Source organism: Pongo abelii, chromosome X (assembly GCF_028885655.2).
Source record: "Pongo abelii isolate AG06213 chromosome X, NHGRI_mPonAbe1-v2.0_pri, whole genome shotgun sequence".
NCBI lineage: Eukaryota > Metazoa > Chordata > Mammalia > Primates > Hominidae > Pongo > Pongo abelii.
Genome location: NC_072008.2, coordinates 19773754 through 19790538, shown reverse-complemented (window position 1 = coordinate 19790538; position 16785 = coordinate 19773754). Strand labels below are relative to the sequence as shown.

Below are 16785 nucleotides of genomic sequence, written 5' to 3'. Positions count from 1 at the left end.
TGGTTCAAAGAAGTAAGAATTTGGCATGAAAGTCCATGCCAGAAATGGCATTTTGCTTTGCTTACTCAGCCAATCACCACATGGCAGACTTTTTTTGGCAGGACCAATGTGTAGCCTTTTGTGTTGTGAAATAAGGCTGCCAAAAGTTGAGGGGAAGGAGATGAATGAGATGCCCTTAGAACAGTTCTTGCCACACAGTAAGCTCCATCCATGTGAGTGTTAAATTAAAAATAGATAAAAATATCTCATGGATCTCAGCTGATCAATGCTGGAAGACTGGGTACATTCCACAAAATTGGACAGTTAAAGGACTGTCAGAAACAAAACTGAGGAGGCTTTGTTCTTTTTTTTCACCTTGAAGGAAAAGCATCTACCTTAGTGTGCATATACATGTATGCATACATACATATGTGTATGGATATGATGAGAGAGAACGTTGAGACATGAACACCAGAGCCATGCTTCACAAACTGGGGTCAAGTTTTTTTTCCTTGCCACTCCACCATGGGAAGATGCATGGCCCTACTGCACATGACCTCACTACACATGCAGTGTGCCGCCTGTGCCTCACCGTGGGAGTTTGACAGCACCTAGATTGCTCTGTGCCCTGTTCATTTAGATGACTCTACCACCAGCCACATGTCTGGAAGTTACACCAGTGCACACTGTTAAAACACTGAAGCATCGCCCCAGACACCACACTTTCTGTAGTTCTCTCACCACTGCCTACCTGTAATGAGCCCTTCATGAACCAGCCCCCGTCCACAGTCCACACTCTGGGTTGCACCACCCAAGAGTGTAACCTGGCATTCTGGGCCTGACATGGGGACATTTTATGGGATAACGTGCATGATGGGCATGAGTCACTAAAAGATATATCACCAAATGAACATGAAAATGAAAAGTCACCTTTCTTTCCCTCTAAAGGGAAGGAATTATATTTTGAATTATTTTACCAACACAGATAGTTAGATATTTAATTTATACACTTAAAAGTGATAGAACCAGCCCGCCAGAAGTTCTGGAAGAAAAATCTGCCGTGTGTTTCCTTCCCGGGCCATGCTTGTGTGGTTGAATGACTGTGCAACCTCTCCCTGTGTAACGTAGAGTATTTCTCACGGTGATTAGTATAAACATATTAAGATGAGCCCAGAAGACAGTAAATCCCAAAAACCAGAAGCTCAGTGAAATGAGGATGGCAGTGGCTGAAAATATTATGGTTCTAGCTAATGGTGAATGATAGAAGAACTCTTGAAATTCTTCTCTTTGAAAAACTAAAATAGACTTGCCCTAATCTGTCTGCCCTGCTGCCTTCTGGTGGTGATGAGGGGAGCGTGCTGAGGGAGGGGGGTGGTGATGGTTTCTTTCCACTAATGGTTTCTTTATTTCACCCTTGAATGGCTCTTTCCAAGCCAGAAAGGAATATACAAGTCATTTATCACATAGAAAGAATCCATACGGCAAAGTAAGAACATGTTAAGGGGAAAATGACACAATATTTAGACTCCAAAATTATATCTCCAGCAGGGATATTTGCAAAAACAATGAACAGATAAACACACAAATGAATAGCTAATGGGGGAGGGTTCTTGATGTTTACACACTCTAATCCTGTCCTGTGAATTGCAGCCGACCCCCTTGTTGTGGGCTGTTCCTCATTCGGTCCTGTGTTTTTGCTCACAAATGCTGGTTTTCAGTTAATTAAAATGTACACTGGGGATCTTCCTCCTCCCCCACCCTTTTGGCTTAAAAATACCATTTTATGGAAAACAACAACAACAACAAACAAAACCATTGTTTTAAGGATTTGATTCTGAAACATGTTAGCAGTTTATAATGACCTTTCTATATTTTGTCTGTTTTCATTTAACAGTTTCTTCCTGCACTGAGACTTCCTTATTTGAATGACTTCCACATTTTATGAGATTTTATGTGAGCAAGTATTTGGTGTATCATTCTTATGGACTAGGAGGCCACCTTACCTGTAGGAAGATAATGCACAATTGGCTAATAGAGAACAACATTTGATGGCATACTTTCATTTCAAGGGCATGGTTATGATCAGGAGTTATGTAGTAAATGTTCAGGAGCTATTCTACACATCTAGAGGCTTTCAGAGACAGGTTAATGACAGAGTTTAGTATTCCATAAAATATTCTTTGAATCCTGCCCTTTGATGGCATAATTGATATACTGACCATCAAAGGAAGAATGTACACCCAGAAATTAACTAGACATAAATAGGCTCTTCCTTTTAGGAACATGATTGTGGGCAGAGCCTGGGGAAAAAAGAATCTGGGGAGGTAAGTGTCCATGTTGTCTTGCTAATAACTATTTTATGACTTCCAAACACATGCCACAGAAGATCAAATGAAGAGTGTCATGTCCCCAATGTTCTTCTTTGGAAAGGGATTCAGCTTTGGGAAAACAACGGTGTTTAAAGGAGAGAAGAAGGGCTGTAGGTTTGGGGGATTCTGGCCTCTGGGAGGACGGCTTCCTTTCCCTCTTTAACAAACATGATCATCTTGCTAGTGAAACCGTCTTAATGTCAAGTTTGGTTTAATGCTTTCCTAGAGAAACATGTCTGCATGCATTTATTCCTTGTGAAGCCATCCAAAAAGATTTAATTCTTTGGCAGTTATAATTTTGTGTGGTTTCTTTAATTGCTAATTTGTTTAAATGGCTTTTAGCTTTACAGTTTCCCTTTAGGAAATGTTACTTTCATTGCTAATTGCTAATTGACATGAGTCATAGAGATTGGAGGTACAGTATGTGGTACTGACTGGGTGGGGAGGCAACAAGGTGGGTGGGAAGGGTTACTATTGCACAGGCTATGGCAAAACAAATTTGGATCAAAACCAGGCTCCCGGCTAAAGAGGGGTGAATTTCACATGTACAAAGATATCTGCTTTGGAATTCGATTTTCTGAAAATTGTTTTGATTCACATCTTAAAATTAAAAGTAAGGGGTGGGGAGATCAAACAAAACTCAGAGCCAGTCAAACTACTCAACATACTGAATACAAAAGCCTAGTGCAAGTTATCCTGTGCCCAGTCACACTTTTAGAGGTGGTTCCTGGCTGGTTGTGAAGTTCTTCTTCAGGGCTGTGGCTGATTTCTGAGCTCTTTCTCTCCCCATCCCCGCTCTTGACAGGTTTAAGGGAAACCACAGGCTCCGAGAGTGATGGGGGTGACTCAAGCAGCACCAAGTCTGAAGGTGCCAACGGAACAGTGGCAACTGCAGCAATCCAGCCCAAGAAAGTTAAGGGAGTGGGCTTTGGAGACATTTTCAAAGACAAGCCAATCAAACTAAGACCAAGGTCAATTGAAGTAGAAAATGACTTTCTGCCGGTAGAAAAGGTATGTTCGACAGTTTCTATTTGATTTCAACTTAATGTGGAATATCCAAAAGTACATTGTGGGGTTTGGTGCTGGAGGCTTCCAATTCCTCTTTTAGGGTTTCCATGTCCTCATGTACTAGTTGTTTATCCTGTCTTCTTTTTTAGCTCTCCCTCTGTGTGGGAACGACTTCCCTCGAAAGGCTCATGCTCTAGTTTGCTGCTTTCTTTCTTGCTGATCTCTCTAGGGAATGCTTCTTAGGATGACTTTTCAAATGGACCAGTACTTCTCTGTCTGCTTCCCAGAAAAACCCCTCATTCCTGGACCCGCCTAAGTGCATGACCCTGACACTTTTCAGACACTGGCCAATCTCTCTCCTCTGCTTGTACATTTCTCTAGTGCTTTGTGCTTGGGTGTGCTGACTGTGGTTCTGCACTAGAGTGAAGGAATTGTGCACCTTTTCTCTAAGAGTTAGTTGGAGATAATTTCAGACTGTTGAAAGGAAGTCTCCCGCAGGTGTGAATGATGGAGATGGCCTGTGCTGTGACTCCCTGGGTTGTTCCCTTCAGGAAGCTGGCTGTTTCCTTCTGCCTCTGGTTCTGGGCTAGTGAGAGGCAGGCAGCATGTTGCTGCTGAGTACGCGGTTACCACAGCAACACACCCAGAGCCGCTTGTGGCTGCCGATGACGTCTACTGTGGTATACTTCTAAGCATTGTAGGCTTGCTTAGGAGTTGATAAATACCGTGGAATTTTCCAAATTATAATAAGCTACACTCGTGCTGTGCTTAAGGCATGTTTGTTAATTCGATTTAGTGCTGAAATTTTTGCTTTGACGTTTGTGCCAGCAGATTTGGGGCATGGGGTATTGGCAACCTCTCTAATTCAGGTTTATAGGTGGCTTTTAAGTGTTGTTGTTGTTGTTTTTTTCTTTTCTTTTTTTTTTTTTTTGGTGGGATAACATTTTAAAGGTTGTATCATCTTCTGCAGCTGTAGGACATCCACCCCTCCACCCGCCCTCAGCAACCTTGCCCAGTGTCATCATGCATTAGAAACAGAATCTGAAAAGGAAACTTTTTGAACACTGAATCCCTCTAGAGATGAGTCAGGCAGAAAGGGCAGATACCTAGAAATTAAAAACCGTTTCATTTAAACTTTTTTCAATGTTGAAGTTTCTTTGAGCCAGCGTTGTTCCTTTCAGCAATCAATATATGATATTTTCCAAGATCTGAAAACTAGTGTCCCAGCTCCTGAGCTCACTTCTGTTTCATATGGTCACATTCAGATTCCTGTAAACATTTACAAAAGAGCAAGTCCCCATCTTGGAAAGGAACAATGGATGCAGTTTTTCTTCTTTTATTCAAGTGGTTGAAGTGAAAATGACCATTGACTCAGTCAGCAAACAGTTCATTCCTTTTGTTTGTTTTATGATTCCTGGTCTTTATCTTCTTCTTGTAGGAGGACTGTGTGTGTGTATGACTCTTATTATTGCTATTAATATAAGTTTTAGCTGCCAATAGTAAATTGAGTTACTGTTGATAGCAATGTCAATGTCAAATATAATACTTGAAAGTTTTTATCTCAGCACATTTGTTTCCTGAACCTCAGAGCTGTATGTCCAACTGCCTGCTTACTTCAGTATCTCCACTTGAAGATCTTAAATTCATATCCGTTTGCCTAAACCTGAACTCATCGTGCCCCTCCAACTGCTCTACCCACAGCTTTCCCCATCTCAGTTGAAGGCAGCACCATCTCCCACTCCTATTGCTCAGGACAGAAACCCTCAGGTTGTCCCTGGCTCTTTCTCTCAGCTCTGCCTCCTAAATATGTCCATCATCCACCTAGGTCTCATCACTTCCACTGCTCCTTAATAGGGATTTCTGCCTCTCCCCATCCCCCTGGAGTTTAGTCTTAAGAGCGAAGCCAGGGAGAACCTTTGAAAACTCAAGTCACATCATGCTACTCATCTGCTCACACCCCTGCCAATGCTTTTCTGAGAAAAAAAGTGAGACCCGACCCTCGTTACTGCTGGGACTTCCTCCCCCACTGCTCTCCCTTCACTTTCTTCGTTCTGGGTCCTTGCTCTTCCTCAGACATGCCACGCACACTCCTACAGGGGGCATTTGCTGCAATGGTCTCCTCGGCCTGGGCCACTCTGCATCTACCTGCCCACTCGGCTGCCTCCCTTTCCTCCCTGCTATCTTAGCAGAAACCTCACCCCATCCCCCTTCCTGGTGCTAAATATTTTGTCCTCTGTGGCACACACCATCTTCTAACAGATTTATTTTTGTTATATATATCACTTATTTTGTTTACTAATCTATTCTATGTGCTTAGAACAGTGCACGGCACATTGTAGGTGCTCAATAAATATTGTTGAATGAATAATATTAAAATATATATTAATGCTGCGCTTTAGAGATTACAGTCATCTCTAGAATGAGAGTATTGGGTGAGATAATATAGCACTTGAGTAGTTGAAAATATATCAATTGTATAGTTCACTGCACCTCTGTGAAGCAGATAGTTGATTTATTGAATTAATATTGGTGCCATGAAGTGTTAGCTTCATCAGACATATGTATGTGTGTGCGCAAGTGTGTTGAACATCCCTAATCCAAAATCCAAAATGCTACAAAATCGAAACTTATTGAGCACCAATATGGTTCTCAAAGTAAATGTTCATCGGAGCATTTTGGATTTCGGATTTTTGGATTAGGGATGCTCAACCTGGATGTATTCTGCTGATACTCCAAAATGCAAAAAGAAAAAAAAAAATCTGAAATCCACAACACTTCTGGTCCCAAGCATTTCAGATAGGGATATTTGACGTTTGTGTGTGTGTACGCATTCGTGTATGCATCTTGATTCCTGATTTGTCTGCAGAATGAAACCATGTGCTGGAAGCTCCTTAAACCCATTTCTCATGTGGAGCCTCTGGGGAAAACATAAACTTCCCAGCCTGCTTTCTGGGTGTGGACAATTTTTACAACATCTAAGAGGATTTGAAACTATCTCCACCCCATGTTGTTGGCGCCACGGATAGTTGCATAGATTTATGGATCCATCATGTTATTGTACAACCTGGCACAAGAGCCGATAAGTGTGATTCTGTTTTATTAGCATACAACCTCGTTTTCATCACTTTTGAGATGGTTTTGTGTCTAAGATTTATGTCTAAGGAAGAAAGCTTCCTTTGAGAATTGAGCTCGCTGTTTTGATTTTTAGAAGTGTAAATTGGATCTTGCGTGATAGCATTCAGTAGGTGAGGCTCAAGTAGGTCTCCTGCTCAGGCTGGGACAGTTGGCCTTCTGAAATGTCTAGCTTGATAACTTGGATGAGGGAAAAAGGGAATCTGACAATTATTAACAGCTGTGAGCATCATATTATAGTTTTCGTTCAGGTTTGTGAAGTTTTTTTTTTTTTGTTTTTTTTTTTTTGAAACAGAGTCTTGCTCTGTTGCCTAGGCTGGAGTGCAGTGGCACAATCTTGGCTCACGGCAACCTCTGCCTCCCAGGTTCAAGCAATTCTCATGCCTCAGTCTCCTAAGTAGCTGGGATTACAGGTGCACACCACCACACCCAGCTTAATTTTTTTTTTTTTTTTTGTATTTTTAGTAGAGACGGGGTTTCACCACGTTGACCAGGCTGGTCTTGAACTCCTGACCTCAAGTGATCCGCCCACCTTGGCCTCCCAAAGTGCTGGGATTACAGGTTTGAGCCACCATACCTGGCCAAGTTTGTGAAATATTAAGATCCACTTTTCTGAGTCAGTAGATAATCTTGTGCTTATCTTATATTTTAATCTATATTATCCTACCCAGAGTTAATGATTAGATTATACACCAGGAGAGATATTGCATAACATCCCTCCACCAAATGTGAATAGATAAATAGTTCATGTAGGTATTCTTGTTTCTCTTATCAGGCTATAAGGAAGGATTCCGTTTATGAATCTTTTAAATACCACCAAGTGGATATGTCTCCGAATGATTTGTTGAATGTACCATTTAACTGAAATATTTACAGCTGAGTTGATTTAATGTCTGGGACTTGCTTCCTATAGTCCAGAAGATGAAAGAGTGGGGCATAGAGGAGACATTGATCATGAGCTGGTATTTGTTGAAACTGGATGGTGTATACATGGGAGTTCATCACACTCTATTTTTGTGTATGTTGGAAATTTCCCTTGATAAAAGGTTAAAGGGGGAGGGGGGAAAAGAACCTTGGAGAAACATGTACCATTTTAACCAAGCTCAGATGTAAGTATGTGCTGTATCAAAATAATGGAAAATGCTATATGGCTATAGATGAACCAAGTTACACCTTAGAAAATTATAGGGCCATAGTACCTTCATCCTAGCTGATTGACCTCGATAAAGTTGGCCTCAGCTGAGCCATCTGTAAAATGGGAATACTTTTTTTACCTATCCTACCTCACAGGACTTAAAAAATATATACCTGAAAATACTTTCTAAATATGACTCATTTCAACTAGTGTGTATTGAGTGCTCACTAAATATGCTCAGTACTGAGGATACAGTCATGAGGGAGACTAGGTCACTGCCCTCAGGGAGCTACAGAAAAGTAAATAAACAATAATAATAGAGTATAGGAAATGCCATCATCAGGCTGAGAACGCAGTGTTGTGCTGTAGGAGCCCTCAGGCATGGCAGGAAGTGGCAAGTTATTAGGGAGGCTGGAAGGTGTGTGTCCATTCATGTGTGTGTGTACCGGCTTCCTACAGGAAGTGATGTTTAGGCTGAAAACCATGGGTCCAGTAGGCATAGAGTTATTAAGGTAGGGAAAGAAATATCTATAAATGCCCTGAAGAGGGAAAGAGATAGCACAGATGATGTGTAGAGGCTCCAGCAGGAAGTGGGGAAAGAAGCAGGGCCCAGATCATCAAGAGTCTTGTGAGACTTGTTAGGGAGTTGGACTTGATCTTGAGAGCAACGGGAAACTATCAAAGTGTTTTAAGCAAGAGAGTGACATGATCAGATAGGTGGTTTAGAGAAAGTATTCCAACTGCAGTGTGGGGAGTGGGTTACAGAAGACAGGGTGAGTAAAATTCAGAAGAGAGGTAACAGAAACATACTGGCTTTCCTGATAAATAGCCCCCCACTCCAAATCTAGGTTCTAAACCAGTTAATTAATTAGATGAGTGAGTGAATGGATAATCAAAATATTTTGCTGATTTTGTTTTCATTATAGATATCCAGTTGACCCAGCACTGTTTATTGAAAAGATTATCCTTTCTACACTGCACAGCCCTATCACCTTAGTCATAACCTAAGTGGCTATATATAAGTGGGCCTATTTCTGGACTCTATTCTGTTGATCTTTTTTACCTTGTGCCCATTCTATGCTGCCTATGTATTTATTTCTCTTCAAGATTACCTAAGCTATTCTTGGCCCTTTGCATTTTAATTTAAATTTTAGAATCAGTTTGCCAATCCCCCATCATCATCAAAAAAAAAAAAAAACCCTCCTGGAATTTTGATTGAGATTGCATTGAATCTATAGACACTTTTGATGACAATTGGTACCTTTCTAATTCATGAACATGGTATATCCCTCTATTTGTATAGATCGTATTTTATTTTGTGAAATGTTCTCAAGCTGAACACTTATGATTTGTGATCTCTCTGTGCATACATTTTATTGCAATGTCATTACTGATGAAGGCAAAGTTGGAAGATACAGATTAGTGTGAGAGACAAATGGGCCTGCCAGCTGATTCCCAGAATTAGACAGATTTGCCCACACAATCTCAGCAACATTGGACTAACTCAGGCCAATGTGAGATAGAAGGACCTGCCCCTTGAGGAACAGCAGAGAAGGCTGACTTCCAAGAGGAGGAAAGAGAAGAGCTAAGCTGAGCATGCCCAGTATATTTTTCTTAAATTTACCTATCAGATAAGTAATTTCACTCTCCCAGGGAAGGATACATAAAGGGGAGGAGAATGGCAGGAGTGTCTAATTGTGTCCAGAGAATGTACATTTGAATTTCTTTACATGGAAGGGGACATCAAGGTAAGGGATGTTTTAACAGCTTGAACTACTGTCATGGAGAGAAATGGATGGTTTGGGGAAATATTTTGAAGATAGAATCAAGTTTGATAGTATGTGGGGGATAAAGAAGAGGGAGGACTTGAAGATTGTGTCTTGGGCAACTGGCTTAAGCAGCTGAGTACTATTTTCTGATTAGAAAACAGTGGAGAAAGAAGATATTTGGGGAGGAAGGACATGGGTTAGACTAGCTGGATTTGGAAGTTCTTGTGGGACTGTATCAGGTAGAGACATCCAGCAGGCAGATGGATACATAAGTCTGGTGATTGGAAGAGAACTGTAAATGTAGGTTTCAGAGTCATCAGCCTAGAGATTGGGTTGGAAGACTCTGAGCAAGAAGGCAAGCCCAGACAGGATTGTATTCTCATGAATACAGCTGGTACCTCTGTCTCCCACCTGTGGACCTGAGAGGGAATTTCTTCATCAGGCTATTTTCCTGTGACCCCAGTCTGGCCCTACTCTCTTTTTCTAAACTCCTTCCCTTTTTATGAGTCACTTAGATGATCACTTCTGACCAACCACTTAGGGAAAGGAGTGTCAGGTATTACACATGGATAGGTAAGTTACAGATATTCAAGTGAGTCTCAGGACCTAACCTGACATGGCTTTATGTGGAATAATGCTGGGTTTTTGGTGCCAGCTCATTCCATGTCCTAGCTCTTTAGGCACTACCAGTCTTGGCCCACTTAATTATTGGAAAAAGCAGTCTTTTTTGCCTTGCTGGAAAAAGATTTCTAAACTTAATGGTTTGCCAGGTTGGTAGTTTACTGGATTCCCTACGGAGAAATCTTTCAAGAAGCTTCTTTCCCATGGTCTTCCTGTCTTAGCTGATTTCCATTGGCGACTTCTGACATCTCTCTCTTGAATTCTGTCTACACTTTCTACAAGACGTTGTGTTTGTAACAGTCTCTTTTTCAACTCTTGTCATCTTGAATCTCATTTATAGAATTATAGTCACCCAAATTAATGCCTTTATGGTATCCACATTGTAGCTTTTACTTGTGACAGATAATTAGAATTAAAATTGTGTATAAATGAGAGTCACTAATCAAGTTTTTAATTAGCCAAATTACAGTAAGAGAATTTAAGTATATTCATACATATCTCAGGTAGTCTTTTTTTTGTATTTAATTTTTGTGGGTACATAATAGGTGTATTTATGTGGCACATGAGATGTTTTGATACAGGCATGCACTGTGAAATAAGCACATCATGGAGAATGGGGTATCCATCCCCTCAAGCATTTATCCGTTGAGTTATAAACAATAAAATTATACTCTTTAAGTTATTTTAAAATGTACAATTAAGTTATTATTGACTATAGTAATCCTGTTGTGCTACCAAACAGTAGGTCTTATTCATTCTTTCTATTTTTTATGTACCCATTAACAATTCCCACCTCCCACCCAGCCCCCACCCAGGTAGTCTTTTTATCCATTCTAGTAAAAATTTATTAAGCTGCATAATCATATAAAATTAAAACATTTCAATAAGGTGATGATCTTAGTTCCTTAAAAATGAGAGATCTATGTCCTAATCCTTTGAAGACTAGAAATAAGCTCTAGAGAACTCCAGAAGCTAAGGAGATACACTCTTTGACTAATTAAACACAAGGGTCAAAACCTTGTTGTGATTATCTGAGACCTAGAGTATTGGCTGTCCCTCATTTTGGTTGAAAAATAAGATTGTGTCTCTTGAGTTGTTGGAAAACCTGTGGTTTTTAATGAGCAGATGGTGTTAAGATGCCCACTGGTTGCCTGGGTTGAATGAAGTGTTCGGGATTTTCAGACTTTGGCTTCTCTCTCCTCAGAGTGTCTCAGTTCTGTTTCCTGATCTGGAAAAAGTAAGGAAGGAGGAGGGGAGTTGGTAGGGAAAGGGAAACAGAAATAGTGAACCAGTATTACAGGATTATTCTTTGTCATGTTGGGTGCTGCTTTCTGTTTTACATATGTTTGACGTGAACTTTCTAAAACACTCAGCCTAGCGTATTTTCTAAGAACTATTTAGTTGTAGCCAGATTGTCACCAAGAATCATATTCCCAGAAGGTTTTCAAATTGTGTTAAGAGTATAGTGATTGGCCGGGTGTGGTGACTCACACCTATAATCCCAGCCAAGGCAGGTGGATCATGAGTTCAGGAAATGGAGACCATCCTGGCTAATACTGTGAAACCCGGTCTTTACTAAAAATACAAAAAATTAGCCGGGCATGGTGGCATGCGCCTGTAGTCCCAGCTACTCGGGAGGCTGAGGCAGGAGAATCGCTTGAACCCAGGAGGTGGAGGTTGCAATAAGCTGAGATTGCGCCACTGCGCTCCAGCCTGGGCAACAGAGCGAGACTCTGGAAAAAAAAAAAAAAAAAAAGTATAGTGGTTATTAAACATGGAGGACAGATAGCCCAGGTTCAGACTTCAACTCTGCCTCTTCCTGGGACAAGTTACTTAACCACTCAGTGCTTTTGATTCCTCGTCTGTAAAACTAGAGTAACAAGAGAATCTACCCCAGAGGGTTGTTGTGAGGATTAAGTAACATGTAATGATTAGAGAAGTGCCTGGCACATAGTAATCACTTGATTAACGTTAGTTATTATTATTGTTGTCCTTATTGTTATTAGAGTAGAAAGAGTACCTATAAATGACAGTACATTTTCCAGGGTTATTTCTTTATTTTTATTTATTTATTTATTTATTTGAGGCAGGGTCTTGCTCTGTCACCCAGGCTGGAGTGCAGTGGCATGATCTTGGCTCACTGCAACCTCTGCCTCCTGGGTTCAAGCAGTTCTCCTGCCTCAGCCTCCCAAGTAGCTGGGATTATAGGTGTGGGCCACCACGCCCGGCTGATTTTTATATTTTTAGTAGAGACGGGGTTTCACCATGTTGGCCAGGCTGGTCTTGAACTCCTGACCTCCGGTGATCCACCTCCCTCAGCCTTTCAAAGTGCTGGGATTACGGGCATGAGCCACCATGCCTGGCCTCTTTAATTTTTTATTATGGCAAATTTCAAACTGCAAGAAGTACAATTGAATTTTGCTATATCTATGTTAGCTGTTTGTTTCATATCACCAAGTCTTAAATGTCAGCCACTAGAAAGTAAGTGCCATAATTTGGGACCTTGTCTGTGTTAGTCACCATTTACAGTTTATGAAAATAGTTGTCAAATGATAGTTGGCCCTCAGTAAATATTTGTGGACTGGATGAATGAAGATATTGTTTTGTGCTAATCCAATTCTGGTTGGGATCTGCTTGTTGTCTAGCTAAGATTCACTCTTCCATTTGTTCATTAATTCACTCATTCATTCATTCACTGAAGCTTTATTGAATGCCTTTTATGGATCAGCAGTGTGAAGCTTTATTGAATGCCTTTTATAGATTAGCAGTGGTAGCTCTGGGATTTCTATGTAAATGAACAAAGAGGTGGCAATCCATTTGGAAAGGGATTGGCTAAATGGCATGTCTAGATGTTGTATTTGCATAGTAAGTGCAGTTTTTTTTTTTAACCTGACAGGTTATTTATTTGGGGTGGAGCAGGTCTGGTGTGGTTCATCGGAGTGGAGTTAACACCTCCTACCCTAAGTCACACCTTGGATCAGCTGTCATATACAGGCTTCTCATTTAATGCTTTGGATTGTCCCTACGTTGGAGAGAAGGGGGTACGTATAAAAGTCATTATAATGTAAGGGGAAAGACTAGCAGAGGCATGTCCAAAGCATCAATGAGAATAGAAAGGAAGAAACTACTAACTTTCCTCCAGCTCAAGAAGGAAGGGATGGGATATCCTTGGTCTCTTTTTAAGGAAAGTGGTATTTGAGCAAGGTGTTAAAAGATGTTGGGAATTCGTGGTACTAGCAGTGTGCGTGTGGACAAGGAGAGAGCATGAGTATGTTGAAGGAAGAGGTGGGTTGAGCTGGGGTGCAGGGGCTGTGGTGGTGGTAGTGGAGGAATTGGGCAGCTGAAGGCGAGGCGGTGCCTCTTTCTGCAGGGCTCTGCCAGCCCACTCACAAGCTGCCCTTCTTCTGGGTGGGTGGGCAAGTTGGTGAAGGAGTTCAGTTGGGCAGCAGCGTGATCAGATTTATACTTTAGAGAGATAACTGGGGAGGTGCCGAGGAATGTGGACTGGAGATGAGAGAGGAAGTAGCTGGGAGACTTGCCAGCCCTGGGGCTCCGTGGTTGATGACTAATTGGCCAGGCACCAGGAACTTCTAGTAGCTCTTGGAAAGGGGCAGATGGGCCCACCTCATGCACACTCTTTAAGCTGGATCGCCGTTGCCTGGGTTGGCAGCAACACTGACAAAAGAGCCAAGTTTCCTTTCAAAGAAAATTCTTTTGTGTATTTTGGGAATGAAAAAGCCAGGAGTCAGCATTCTACTATCTTCATTAATAGATAGGCTAAGAAGATAGAGACAATTTTTAAATTTTAAGTTGAGAGGGCCTTGTTAAATAGATTTACATAGATATACACATGGGCATAAACATGTATAACTATAAATCACAGATATGTGTTTATTTATATATACCTTTACATTCAGCAGGTTTATCTTTCTAATTAGTTTTTTAATCAACTTTTAATTTTAGAGTAGTTTTAGATTTATGGAAAAGTTGTGAAGATAATAGAGTTCCCACATACCTCACACCCAGCTTCCTCTCTTGTTAACGTCTTGCATTAACGTGGTACATTTCATATTATCTTTTTTTTTTTTTTTTTTTTTGAGACAGAGTCTTGCTCTGTTGCCCAGGCTGGAGTGCAGTGGCGCCATCTCGGCTCACTGCAACCTCCGCCCCCCACCCCCACCCGATTCAAGCAATTCTCCTGCCTCAGCCTCCTGAGTAGCTGGGATTACAGGCACTTGCCACCAGGCCTGGCTAATTTTTGTATTTTTAGTAGAGACGGGGTTTCACCATGTTGGCCAGGCTGGTCTTGACCTCCTGACCTCAAGTAATCCACCCCCCTTGGCCTCCCAAAGTGCTAGGATTACAGGCGTGAGCCACCATGCCCGGCCCATATTATCATTATTGACTAACATCCATGCTTTATTCAGATGTCCTTAGTTTTTATCCAGTGTCCTTTTTCTGTTCCAGGATCCCATCCAGAATACCACATTTAGTTTTCTCATCTTGTTAGGCTTTAACAGTTTCCCAGACTTTCTTTATTTTTGATGACCATGGCAATTTTCAGTTTTGTAGAATGTCCTTAAATAAGCATTTGTCTGAAGTTATTCTCATGAGTGGATTGGAGTTGTGGGTTTTTGGGAGGAAGGCCACAGAGGTGAAGTGCTCTCATTACATCATATTAATTCCATACTTATCGCTATAGATGTTAACCTTAGTCACCTTGGCTGACGTAGGTGTTAGTCAGGTTTCTCCACTAGAAAGTTCTGGTTTTTTCCCTCTTTCCATACTTGACTCTTTGGAAAAAGGGTACTCTGTGCCCCTCCCACTTAAAGAGTGGGGAGTTTCGCTCTACCTTCTTCAGGGAGGAGTATCTAAAGAAATGATTTGGAATCCTTCTACACCGGAGGTTTGTTTATTCTCCTCCGTCCTAGTTGGGTTTTGATAAGGTAATTTTTTTATCTGTTCTCTGAATTCCAAATTCTAATTCTGTAGCACTTGTATTATATTTGTCATTTACTACCTAGTGACATCACCTACATTTGTGTGTGTGTGTGATAAGTAAACAGATTTATGTCTTATTTACCCAAGGAGATTGTAAATTTCTTGAGGACTGGGACGGCATCTTATTTAAAGCCCCTTAGAGAGTTAGATACAGTGCAGGCAGTTAATAAATAGTAAGCAAATGGTTTTTAAATTAGTTGAATTAAAAATTTAAATATTAACCATAGTTAACTGAAACAGGTCATCAAAGTCTAAGTATATGAGAAATGTGGTAAGATAAGGATACTGTTTACTTGGCATCCTGATTTGTGAAATTGTCCTGAACTTGTAATTGTGGCTAATATGATATTTACTGTGTGCCAAGCACTTTTGTAAGTACTTTACATATATTATTTAATTTTCCAGACAGCCCTATAGGTTGGTGCCATTATCCCCATTTTATAGATAAGGAAACTGAGATGAACAAAGGTTGAATAAGTTGTTCAGGATCACAAAGCCAGGAAGTAGCTCAACTGGGATTTTGATCTCAAACACTCCGGCTCCAGAGTTTTGAACACTTAACCACTGCGCTCTAGATTCATTGAAGTGGTGATTAAAATGGTATCTCTTTTGGGGGAAAGAACAAAATTGTGATTTAATTATTTCATTTCAACCTGTTAGGATGCTCCTGATGACATGGCAGCAATCTTGCTGTATTTTTCCTAGGGAAAGTATTTCCATAAAGCCACGGCTGTTTTTCCTTCTTCAGTTTGTGTGTGTGTGTGTGTGTGTGTGTGTGTGTGTGTGTGTTTATGAGTAATTTTTGTGTAGTGCAACTAATTGCATTTAAAATGCAGGCATGTTTATGATTGATATGTCATATACAGACTATATTCTAGATATCCCTCACTCTCTAGCCATATGATCTGTTGAAAGATAGTGGGCTTTTTATTTCTTCTCTGGCATTTTTAAACAGAAGTGATCACTAGGTCTTGCCAAATAAACACTCCCTCAGTGTGTTCCTTGTCCGAATGGTCACACCTGGGGGCCCCAGGAGGGAGCCCAGATTGCAGCAGCAACATAGGCGAGGGAGGAGGACTTCTCTCGAAGCCACCCAAGCCATGAATTGGCTGGCCCTGGCTTCCTGAACCATAAACAAATGCAAGCTTTGTTCTCCCCATTCCTCATTTGGTCCCAAGTATGACTCAGGGTTAGGCTGGGTCCTCAGGCTCCGTGCTGTTGGAAGGAAGTGGGAGGATTCCAGGGGAGTTCTGGGACCTTTTCAAACTGAAGAGAGGAGGCTGGCTGCATCATGGGAGAAGAGGTATTTCTTTTTTTTTTTTTTTTTTTTTTTTTTTTTTTGCTTTTAGAGTTGTAATAAATCCACTTAACCTGTATCTTATCTGTATATAAAATTTTGTAGCAAGACTGGGTAATGGGTTTGCATTAGTGGGTTGAAACAATGTGTGTGCCAGCTAGGATCCCACAGAGGGGAGCTATGGATAAGCTGAGGAGGAACCTATCAAGTATACGGATTATTTGCTAAAGCTGAATGTCACTCTGGAGCTATTTAGCCGTTTTAATCCCTCCTGCTTTGGTCAGTTTGGCCATTAATTTTTACAGATGTTTCCAATCTCTCTGTGTCTTGGGTTTTCATGTGCTCATATTGCAGAGAGAAATTTAGATGGGCAGTTTGCACAAGCGGTAACTGTTACACCATGTCACAGAGATGTTTAGCAATTACAGATGTTTGTGCAGTAAACAAATCCAGCTTGCTTTTCAGGTTAGCTTA

General features: G+C 41.0%; 1 protein-coding gene across 7 annotated transcripts in view; it reads left to right on the top strand.

Moving 5' to 3' along the window:
* Nucleotides 1–16785, top strand: part of SH3KBP1 (SH3 domain containing kinase binding protein 1) — a 356010-nt gene that overhangs the window by 199851 nt on the left and 139374 nt on the right. For 5 of the 7 annotated variants that reach the window (XM_002831442.5, XM_054544393.2, XM_054544392.2 and 2 more), the window contains one exon: nt 3154–3359. In XM_002831442.5, the coding sequence (XP_002831488.2) occupies nt 3154–3359 (206 nt within the window). Of the gene's footprint in view, nt 1–3153; nt 3360–16178; nt 16318–16785 lie in introns of those variants that run through there. The other 2 variants (XM_054544394.2, XM_009234639.3) reach the window with 1 other exon arrangement.